The sequence below is a fragment of the Notechis scutatus genome, chromosome 3 (assembly GCF_049901735.1).
Source record: "Notechis scutatus isolate UNSWTSFEM ecotype Mainland chromosome 3, rNotScu1.2, whole genome shotgun sequence".
NCBI classification, from domain to species: Eukaryota; Metazoa; Chordata; class Lepidosauria; order Squamata; family Elapidae; genus Notechis; species Notechis scutatus.
The window spans coordinates 117,832,788-117,844,814 of record NC_142011.1 but is presented as its reverse complement, the minus strand read 5'-3'; the positions used below and the strand labels follow the sequence as shown (position 1 = coordinate 117,844,814).

The 12,027-nt window shown below is 36.3% G+C and overlaps 1 protein-coding gene across 4 annotated transcripts in view; it reads right to left on the bottom strand.

Annotated features, from left to right (window-relative positions):
- The window catches only part of SORCS2 (sortilin related VPS10 domain containing receptor 2), a 133,226-nt gene that overhangs the window by 25,640 nt on the left and 95,559 nt on the right, over window positions 1-12,027 (bottom strand). For all 4 annotated transcript variants that reach the window (XM_087961084.1, XM_087961085.1, XM_087961086.1 and 1 more), the window contains exons 15-20: window positions 10,318-10,438; window positions 8,505-8,638; window positions 6,494-6,619; window positions 4,827-4,998; window positions 2,546-2,732; window positions 354-487 (exon numbers count right to left, since the gene is read on the bottom strand). In XM_087961084.1, coding sequence (XP_087817210.1) covers window positions 354-487; window positions 2,546-2,732; window positions 4,827-4,998; window positions 6,494-6,619; window positions 8,505-8,638; window positions 10,318-10,438 — 874 coding nt within the window. The remainder of the gene's footprint in view (window positions 1-353; window positions 488-2,545; window positions 2,733-4,826; window positions 4,999-6,493; window positions 6,620-8,504; window positions 8,639-10,317; window positions 10,439-12,027) is intronic.

Below are 12,027 nucleotides of genomic sequence, written 5' to 3'. Positions count from 1 at the left end.
CCACTGGAGGTTTTCCAGAAGAGACAGTACATCCATTTGTCCAGAATTATATAGGATCTCCTGCCATGGGCAGAGGGTTGGAGTACGTGCAAGATGGCCACTCAAAGAACCTCTTTAAGAATCTTAGCAATTTGTTCTTCTCACTAAAATTGCAGCGCTGAAGTGAATATGGAGGAAGTACAGTATGTCAAACCTTCAAAAATATTTAATATTTTACTATAGATTAAGATAATAAAACTGATTGTTTTAGGATACTAAGATATTCATAAATTTTATAAATACATACATACATATTTAAATTAGCATAATACGGTTCAAATGTTGGAAAAATGGCAGCAATAATTATTCAATACCTGAATAACGTTTCCAATCCACCAGGAAAAAAGTGTAAAGTTAGAGTTCCTTGGCAAGATAATGGCTGTCAAATTCACCTCCTGGTTTCTGCCAACAGCAGGAACTACTTCAAGATGTAAAGCCTGCAGTGGAGCTGGAAAGAGTCCCAACTGTTAATTAAAAAGCCATTAATTTATCAAACATCTTATGCTTTCAAATACATCTTCTGAAGATGCACAAGAGTTCTCAGGGACATCTTTTAAACCTTTAAAGCAAATTCAAGAGAACATCACTTCCTTAGGGACTGAATTCAATTATGTCAAATTTTATTGCTCAATAGAAAATTAATGTTAGTAATTCTCACTACAAATTAAATTGTCTTAAGTTTTTATAACTTGTTGAAATTTTAATTAAGATGTTTTTTTAAAAGGTTGCATGTATTTTATTTGGAAGACTTAAATAAATACTGTATTTATATTCCTTCCAAATGAGAAAGGGGAAACCCAAAGCTGATGGATTGTGTATATATACTAGATAGAAGCAAATAGGAACCGTGAGATTTTCAATTAGGGGACTGCAGAGTTTCCAAACACTGGGGACAAGATACTGTGAAACCTCTGAACTTGTCTGACCAAGTCTAGAGAAGGCTTTACATTTGTATTATTTACACTGAGGGTTATGCTGCCTTCTGAGGAGCAGCATTTATTAGTTACAAGCTGCATGAGCTATAGGGACTATTTTTCCCCAATATTGTTGGCGGGTTCATGTGGTCTGTGGACCATGAGACTGAGACACTGATCCTACACTTCTATGGGGAGATTCCCTGTACATTAAAGCTAATTTCATATGAGTGGAGTCCTGGCACTGTACATCACTATTTTTCTCCAATTCAATTGCTTATTGTTGACAATGCGTTTATTAGAAAACTATACTGCATATTTGTCACATAGTTCTCTAAAGTGAAGGATCAACAGATGTTAGAACAATTACAAATGCTTTCTACCTATAGTTTGCAAATCTCAGGCTTTATATCCTGCCATTTTTAAATAACTTTCTCCCATGAAATTCCACCAACTATATATGAACATATGTCTAGTACTGGACAGAGATGAACATAAGGAATAAAAGACTTCCAAAGAAGTCCAACTTCTTTGCTGGGACTGTGTTTTTCCTTTTCCTTTTCTCAGCACCATTACATTTTTTTCTAAAAGAAGCTGAAGATTTTATCCCTTCATTTATCCACAAATTCAAAAACTGAATCTATTCTCATTGGTCATCATTGGATATATTGCAACATTAAATCATCAGGATTCAATTGTGTTTCAAAACTGTAATTACTGAAAACAGCAATCAAAGCAGTATTAGCAATCCTGAGAGAAACTGGTGTTGGTTGTGTGTCATGAGGCAGGTCAGATGTCTGCTACACTGCCTTCAAAACTAAATTTAGGCAGAACCCTGTCATATATTCCTGATATCAGTATATAAAAAGAAAGTGTGAACAGTTTACTGGAAATAGGAAACTTTCCCAACTTGATCAAACAAATTCATGGATCTGTAAGCTGCACTTTTTATTTAAAGAAAAAAAGTTACCTCCAGATTTTATGCATTTTTTAATTTGTTCACCTCTACATTCAATTGTGTCAAGAAGTGAGAGCAGAGTTTCTGCTCTACTTATTTTGCGTGCCAGCACAAAATGTGATATGCAGAAGACAGCAAATGCAAAAAGCAATGAGGTGTCACAGGGATTGATGTTCCATTTTTCATCTTGAAGGCTACCTTACTTCCTTTATGACTACGATGAGCATTTATCTGAGCAAGATATTAGATCAACTTTCAATATTCTACTACACTGACTATATACAGGGTAGAACCAGAATCCATTTATGGATATAACATAAATATATGTTATGATTTATATTATAGCCAAGATGCATTCAAAATGCATCCCTCCCATTTCTCAACATAGATTGTTTGGTATTGATAACAATAGCAGACCGATGAATAAACTTGAGATCAGAAAGTCATTTCCATTCTAGAGGGACAAAATCCAATATTCTGTTGACTGTTAAGAAGCTCCAAGAGTGAAATATGTATTCCACTGTAAATTGCTAGCCATTTTATAATGGAATATACAAATGTAACAAATACGTAAGTTAATACTATACTAATACTGCTATAATAATTAGAATGCAAAAAATAAAATAAAACTTACGATGAACCTGAATAAATATGACTGCTTCATCTTGACCTGCAGCATTCTTGGCCACCACAGAAACATGATAAACTCCAGGATTTTCATAATGGTGTTGAAAAGTTTCACCTGTTAGTGTTAGGTTTATATAATTTGCCTTAATGCCATCTCCAAAGTTCACTTGGTACTTGGTGTTTAAAGTATCACCCTATCAAAACCAAGAATAAGGAGAAAATGGAAGAGGGAAGCAATCAAAACTATGTATCAACCTATGTATCAATACTGGCAGCTCTGAAGCTTAATGTTAACCATTTTCTGAACTGATTGCTGTCTCTGTTACATCATAAACAGCATTTCTCAAAGCTCTATTAAAAGTATTTAAAAATTCATGGTATCTCAGCTGCAAAATTGAATGTATGTCCTTGTTCATTGCAATGTGAAGTTACCAGGGTCTCCTCATCTGACTGCTCGCTTGTGTTCTTGCAATCTGGTGGTTAGCTTTCTCCATGTCTATCCTACGTAGTCACTGGGGCAATCCATGCAGGGGATCCAGTAAATTATATTAGAAGTATCTCCCACCTCTAAGCGATGTTTGCAATGCATAATGTGTCCTTGTATGGTAGCCTCTGGCCAGTGTACGATGCCCACTTGCAGAACTTGGAAGCTGCTTTCTACTGCTTCCAAAATGTTTTTGATGTATGGCATGGGTATACATGGGTATGCCATGTAATTGGTCCTGAATCTTGTTGCTTCCTTTCTCACCCCATTGTGTCGCGCAAGCATCTTGTAACAAATGGTTGTGGATATACATTCTGCCTGAATTGTTCATGTAGGCATCTGCTCTTCAGTTGTTTAGCTTGCTACATACTACAGTGGATTCTCACCCAGCCATTTAGTTGAATTGAACAATTTCTTGGGGCATGAGTTTTTCCATATGACCTGCATGTAAACCTATTACCAGTCACTTCTACTAGAAGCTTCCTAATCCATTCATTTAGTCAAAGATTTTCAGATCTGCTTTTGAAGGCATCCCAAATTTGCATGAGATATCAAAGCTACTTCTGCTCTGGTTATACTATTTTATTTAAGATGGTAACACTATCAACAATCTCTACATGTGCATGCACTGCACACAATCCTGCCCTTTATAAGCAATTCCAAATTCGCCATAATAAATCAACAGTCTCCAATACTCCTTAAGTTCTAGGAAAAACATAGGTATCTCACAAGCAATGCTTTTCCTAGCAACAAAATATGTGACAAACATGTTTATTATTATTTGCAGTTTTTGCTTAACTGCCTTTGTGTAAGCTGAAACTTACTGTAAAACTCCCATGCTTCTTTGCCAGCAAAACAAAAACAAAAGGACACTGAAGCCATTCTGTTTTTCACTTGGTCCTGCTCGCAATTTATCGCTGAAATGCTTGAAGCCATTTAACACTAATTCTTCAGTGTTTCCCACTATTACCAGGCTGCCAAGGGCTATAGGGTCCCTGACTTCTGATACCATCCTTGCCCTGTGCCTCTATTTGAAATCTGGGGTTCACTATTAAGTAACTTCAAGTAGTATATGAAAAAGCAGTAGCACCATACAAAACAGATGCAAACAATTACATAGCTTTGGAGGCAGGCACCTGTAAACTAATGATGTCCCTTAAAGTCATAATACCTTATGCTACAATAACTTTAGTCTGGAAGTTCTTATCAACATTCAGATATAGATGAAGTGGCATATTTCCCATGATGTTCCAAGTTAGATTTACTCCTGTTTTCTGGGAAAAGAAAATGATTAAAATCCTCTTCACTAATAATTAATTTAAAATTTGGCACTAACTGTTCTGCGGTTTGACCATTTCCTGCTAGAGGAAGTTTCTTGATTACTGACACTACCTTCATTATTTCTCAATTACTTTATTCCTAGGAAAGGAAGAAAGCCCTCAGTGACTCACATACTACCTCCTGCTGCTAAGCCAACTACTTTATTTTCATACTAATATACACTACTGTCATGCTAGCCTGCCAGATAGTAAAGGCTATAACATAGTTCCCATCTCCCTTTTTTGTATCGGTGGGGGAAAAAAAGAGAGGTGTCTCTTATAGGAACTTTGGGGGAAAAACTGTGAAGTAAGAGAAGGAGGCTGCTTAAGTTTTTACCTTCACATAAAGAGAATGATAAGTCAGTAGAAAAACAGAAAGGAAACAAAATACATTGTAGGACAAATTCTAGTGCAACCCTGTTTTCAGGTTAAAAGGACAATTATGGTTTTTCCTGACTTCCATAAAGGAGAAATTCCAATAATACCTGATTTTGTTTGACAATAAAGGTGACATATTCTCCGGGCTTAATGGCTAGGCTTTCCCCTTTAATGCTGATCTGCAATCCTTTGGGAGCAGTTAGTGGACACACATGCTGAGAAGAATTTTTTTGTAAATCCACACCTCCTTTACATATATTAGATAAAACTTTACGGTATCTGTAGGAAGAAGTAAAAAGGAGAGTATATCTGAGGGAGGAACACAACTGATCAATAGATATAGAAAAGGGTATATATGAGCAGATACTCATGCTTTAGAGGAGGGCTGTCAAACTGCCAGCATGTGGGCCAGATGCGTTAAGGAGGAAAAAAGTCACGATACGTCATGTGATGATGCCATGATGCTGAGTTTGACATCCCTGCTCTAGAGCAAAGTCTTAATTTGGATTCAACCCTATATGTTCACACAACATATTTAGGAAAAAGCAGAGGCAGCATGCTGTCAGTATACCACATACAGCTCCTAACTGCTAGGATGCAAACTATAACATGTTAGATTGCAATCTCTATGCTGGAGATTCTAGTTTCCATAAAAATAACATAAACATGCTTCAACTAAAACTGGATTTTGATTGGGCTTGGTAGCATGCTGGTCAAAATATGGTAAATATTTGATACTGTTTTTAATATTGGCAGGAAAGGCTGAATGTTGCATGGGAGTAAGGCTAGTAAGCTAGTCTATATCTTATTGACATTATTAAAAAGCAGTATGAGGAAGCCTTGATTTAACCAAAGCCACAATGTATAGTGTCACCTATGTTGTTGTTGTGGTTTGCATGTGAAAGTTGAAATCCATAGGCTGGTGATAGTGACATGTTATGCTCCAATAATACTGATAATGAAAGGATCAGAAATAGTTTTGAGAAAAAAAATGTGCAAAATTCCAGATGAATGCAATCCAGATATAAATTACTTCAGTGAACTACATACATAAGTAACAATTACATAATTGATGAAAAGCTAAAAAGAGAGATGAGAACTTGAAAGAATAGCAGCAAATTATAAAGCAATGTATGGACATATTGGAAACAAGGATAGAAAGCATGGGAATGCTGTTGGTATGTGCTATATTTCCTTTCCTTTTTTATTTTCTTATGCCTTTCATTTCTTTAGCTTGCTATTTCACTCTCCTTTGTTAGGCCAGAAGGAAATGATAGGATGGACATGTAATGTTACATACGGTATTTTCTGTACTTGTACTTGTAAGATTACTACAGAAGTAGGATTGGGGCAATTTTAAAACAAAACAGTACCAGGGCAATTGTAAGGGATTCCCAACCAACCATGTTTTTGTTTATAATTATTTAATCATAACATTGGTATACTGCCCAGTAATTCCCTCAAAGATTAAAAAAATGGGGTGTATAATAATTAAAAATACAAGACCCCGTGAAGACTTGGCAAAGTCAGAACTTGTTATTCAAACTGCCCAAAAGACTGGCTACAATTCCAGAACAGATTGAGGAGCATTCATTAAGGCAAAATAGTATGCAGAAAGTTTCCACATCAAATTTTCTTTCAAAAATCAAAATACTTTATTAAAAATAAATAATAATTTTTGTCTCTATCATATTAGCAATTTGTAAAGGAGACTGATACAAGGCAGAAAGGAAAATAGAGAGGTATTTTCCAAGCTAAATATTCACTTACTTACCCTGTGCTACTTTTATAGGACTTTCCTATGATACAGTCTTCAGCGAGGACTTTAGGGTTAAACCAAAAGTCAGCAAAGCACATGTTAGGCTCTGATTTTGATAGTGAAAGTTCAAATCCATAATCACTACAGAATAATAATAACAAACATGTTTTATTGTACACATAACTGTATGAATTACAGCTGAAATAATTTGTATCCTTTTGGGATGGTATATTTTACCAGACATCTTTTGGGTTCCATAGCTTTTTCATATTGGCCAATAAACTAACTTTCTAGGAGTGTCTTTATAGTTTTGACAGCTGAGTTCAGCAGCACTCAAGTTAGCAGCAATAAGTCCCCATTATAAAAACCAGATTTATTCTCTTTGCATGAGAAATAATGAATAAGTATACAATCATTTAGTCAATTTTATTTATAAAGGAACAAAACCTTTCTGGGAGGCTAGAACGTTCCATAAGTTTGGAGACCATATGAGCAATTGGAAGGGAAATAGGTCTTAATTTCCGCCCTTCCTTCTTTTGTTACGAACTGCTGTGATATCCAGCTTAAATTCAAAGGAAGAAAAGAATGTCTAGCACAGACAGAAAATCCCTCTTGAAACTAAGTTCCTCAGGCTGTCTCTGAAGAGCAGACTCAAGGGGAGCAGATGGTTCTGGCAACCAGCCTTGGTGGCCACCTGTAATAAATCTGCTACCAGCAGCTGTGCTGGCAGACACATAGTTCCTTCATGGTCTACAAGTCTATTTCAGACAAGGCAGTCTTATTACAGAGGACTGATATGATTCAGGTTATATGGGATTGTTTTCTCTAGATATTGGCCATATTTAACTGAATAGGACTTTTTCAGTTTGTATTAAATCTATTAAAATGTAATATGCAGGATGTGAAGAAATAAAGAATGCTGTATGCTGAAATAGAAGAGAAAATACCATAGGCATACAGTATACTCTGCCAAGAGTTGTTTTGATACAAGAAGGGCAGGAAATAAATTTAATAAGCAAACAAAATCCAAGATATTTTTTTCTGTATTACTTAAAACCTAATCTCCAAGCATAATTCAAAATGACAGATCTGATACTTTGCAAACAGAAATACACAAAGTGCTATTCCTGGGCAATCCGCTTTCCACTTTTTAAACCTTTAAAACCTAAACATTTAACTGATGCAATAGCTTTGGGGTAGATAATCCTACATATTCATGCAGATTGATATCTCCAAATCTATTTTCTGGTTTTACCACCTTTAAGAAGTAAACAGGGCAAGTCCCCATGCCGTCATTTTCAATAATGACTTCACAATGATATCAGTCTGAAAAATATTCCCCTGGCTCAACCTGGTCATTTGTTGGTGGAACAAAGTCGTGTTTATGGATAAAAAAATTCATTGTTATTCTACTGAAGTTTTTTTTTCAATCTTTATGATCTATTTGTGAACTGTCATACTGATTGTTTTGGGACTGACATAAAATAAATGAAACGTTGGCTATATTGTCCCTTTCTTTTTTGTGAAGATAACTGTTTTCTTCCAAACAAATAAAAACCATAATTTCTGCTAATAAAGGTAGTTTTGACTTACTTAGCAATCATTCAAAGTTGCAATAGACTCCCCCAAAGGGACTTGCAACCCAGGTTTGAAGTTCTGATGTCAACTCCACCCTGCAGTCATGTGACTGAATTCTGGGGATTCAGCAACCAGCCTATATTTACAGCTGTTTGCTGCACCCAATGGCCATGATATACGATGCTTTTGTCAGAAACTGGCATCTTTTTCTGGTTTCTGGCAAAACCTTGCCTATACTAAACAAGGAATTTGCTTAATGACTGCCACAATAAAGGTAATAAAAATGGGCAAATCATTTGTGACCCACTTTATGACCATCATGATTTATTACCGTAATGTCAATTATAGTCATATATCAAGGACCATCTGGATTACTCAGTATGTCTAACTCTATACAGAATATTAACAACCTGGCCACTTGAGGCGACAGAAAGAGAGAAAAACTTACCATAAGAAATCAGAAGATCTACATTCACAAACTTTAGAAGAAAGTGCTGACATAAAGTTTTTTCCTTTAATACACCATGATGAATTCTTCCTCCGTCGATAGGTTCTCTGCTGGCCCATTATGCAATGGTCACCCTGAATATTAAAGATTAATTCTCATAGCTGATAAAGTTATTTATTTGTCTCCCAATTCTTGGACTAATTTTCAGAATTCAGTAAGAATTGTCAACTGAATTTTAGGTATAAAATCTAACAAGTGTTTCACATGCAGATTGCATGAACTGATCTTTTATAACACAATTTAAATCCTTACTTATTTCCATTTCTTGTATTGGTTATAAATACATTGTCTATTGTGAGGGAGCTTAACTCATCTTAATATTTAGTATAGAAAATATAGCTATGTTTATAGGCACATGTGTGTGAAGGAAAGGAGAAACAAATTAAATGCTAAAACAAAGTGACTGATCTCATGCAACAGAAAACAACAAGCTCAATTCTTGGGCTGTGCAATTTCCACTGAGAAACATTCTTGTCTAAATCTACACAGAGCTATTTCCAGTGTAGCAATACTGAGGTAGACTTAATACAGGGCATCTTTCCTCACTTTCAATTAATTTGATTGTACTAAGCAAGTTGAAATATAAGTGTGCCTATTGCTCAAATCATACCTCTATTTCTTTGCTGGCTATGTCAAAAATAAATTCTCCCTAAATTTTGTATCTTAAAAATATCTTGATCCATTAATCTTAACTGGTGTGATATCAATTATAGGCAATTAAGAGATTGTTGAAACCTATTCCTATTCAGTCCATAATAAATACTTTATCTCCAAATCAACTAAACTTTTGCCAGTCCAGTCTACAGCATGTTTAATGTGTATGTGTTTATTGAGTTTAATAAAATACCAACACATACTTACCCAGCTAAAGTTAAATCAAGGAGCATACACTGCCATATTTGTAAATATTTGAGCTAGACGACAGCCTTTGTTGTAGAATTTAATACTAGTTTGAAATTGTTCTTTGCATACTTTTCACACTATTCATTTTGCAGTGCTGTTAACTATAAACAAATCATACCACTAACGATTTGATTTTATGTTCACTTAACTGAAAACACTGTCGTCTATGTTGTATTGCGAAACATCTCCCCCCCCACCCTTTTTTGCTTTGCATTAAAATGCTATCTGATAACTAGTGCCATATTACCTTTCTTAAATAAATCTGAGCTATATATTCAAATCGGAAATTATGCCTTTAATATATATAACTTGATTTTAATTAATCAAGAATGATTATTTTTGATGGTTTCTATGGGTATGAATTTCCTGGAATATCAGAACATAGTCTTAGAAGTCAAGCTATTCTCTCACAGCAGTCTGTTTCATCTGTAATTGGTAAGCCATGGATTTAGTATAATCCTATGCCTGGCTATTTTGAAATCAAGCTACATTCAGTGAAACAAATGTTGAGATTGTATCACATACATAAGCTATGTGACCTGAATACTCTCCCTTTTCTCTGTTTCTTGTTTTTGATGGAATGAAACCATGCTATAAATTTCCAGATTATTCGAATAGGAAAACTGAGGTCTGTAAAAATCATATTTCATTTAGAATTTAGATATTAACTCAAAATTAAGTTTTAGTTTGATGTGCTGGTTTCTTAACCAGTTCAGTTAGACAAATTATACTTATCTTTAACTGAACCATAGCCTTAGTGCAGTTAATACAGATAATACTAAACATGTTTTAGTATTACACAAACAAATATCACTAAATATGATAGTTATTTCTTTCTATGTAGTTGCACCTGCAGATTTGTCAGGTCCCATGATTCATAGTCTTCATCAGTGCATTCACGGGGAAAAGATGGGCGGAAATCTACCTTCACTAGCTCCCAGTCTGACTGGTAGCTGATATGTCCAAACACCCTAAAGAGAAAAAAAATCTGAATGAGGTCCCAACTAAAAGACTGCAAGTGAAACACAAGATTATAATAAGGAATACCTTCTGCTATGGTTGGCTGGTAAATAAAAGGTAGTTCTCACTATTGACTGCAGTTGGGACCAACAACTCAATCACTATGGAGTGTGGTTGTAAGATGAATGTTGACTTACAATGTCAGTTCTGGCTGCATCATATGATGTAATATAATTGTGATTTGTGACTTACTACCAGTTTCCCCACTGACTTTGCTTTGTTGGAAGCGAGCTGAGGCCATAAATAGCAATCATGGATGTAAATGTATGTTGGTTGCCAAGCGCCCAAATTGTGATCATGTGACTACAGAAAACCATAACCCACAAGGACCACTCATACATCTCCTTTTCCAGTGCTAATGTAACTTTGAATGAAAGAGCAATCAGTAGCAATACCAGTACTTAGACTTATATATAGGGGTGGGATGCACATATTTTTACTACTGGTTCTGTGGGCATGGCTAGATGGGCGTGGCCATTTGACTGGGTGGGCATGGCTTCTTCTCTTTTTTTTGCAGCACCTGCCCTTGCACTCCATTTTTTTTTGCTTCCTGGGCCTCAGGAAAGCCTCCGGAGAGGCATTTTTGCTCCCAGGTGGCTTCCCTGAGGCCCAGGAGGCAAAAATTGGAGCACGGAGGGGCTGCACAGGAACCCCCCCGTGCCCCTTTTTGGCTTCTGGGCCTCAGGGAGGCCTCCTGGGTGAAGCAGTAAAACAGCAAGGGGGATCCCAGCACAACTGATTGTCGGAACAGCTGATTGTCAGAACAGCTGATTGTCGGAACAGCTGATCGTCAGGAGTGGGGGGGGGGAAAATACCGTACGGAGTGACTGGGCGGGGCGGGGTGGGCGGAGGAGAATGCAGTCAGTTATGTTGTGCATGCGTGATAAGGACTGAATGGGTGGGGAGGGGAGGGGTCAGCCAGGGACACGATTTGCCGGTTCTCCGAACTGTACAGAATTGTAATAACCGGTAGAATCCAACCCCTGCTTATATACCACTTCACAGTGCTTTACAGCCCCTCCAAATGGCTTACAAGTCAGAATATTGCCCCCAATATTCTGTGTCCTCATTTTACCGACCTCAGAAGGATGGAAGACTGAGTCAACCTTGAGCCGGTGAGACTGAAACTACTGAAATGCTGGCAGTTGGCAGTCAGCAGAATTAGTCTGCAATAATCTAACCACTGTGCCACCACGGCTCTTCAGTACATGAAACTATTTTCATAATCAGGCTGTTCTGTACTATACTTTAAATATTAGCAATTAATTGGAGCTGCATATCTATATCTCAGTACCTAAGTATAACAGAACTAAAGAAAAGACTGTAGTAATCAACAATGGAGACTATATGGTAGTCAAGGATTTTGCTTTCTTGAACATTTATAATCCCTTGACTTCACAACAGAAAGTTTGGCTTATCTGTGTTTAGCTTTGAAGTAATGTATGTTTAGTCAGATATCTATTTATCTATTATCTCTATATCTAAGACATTCCTTTTACTCTTCTACTGAATACATTATCAAAAGTATTTCCCATACGTA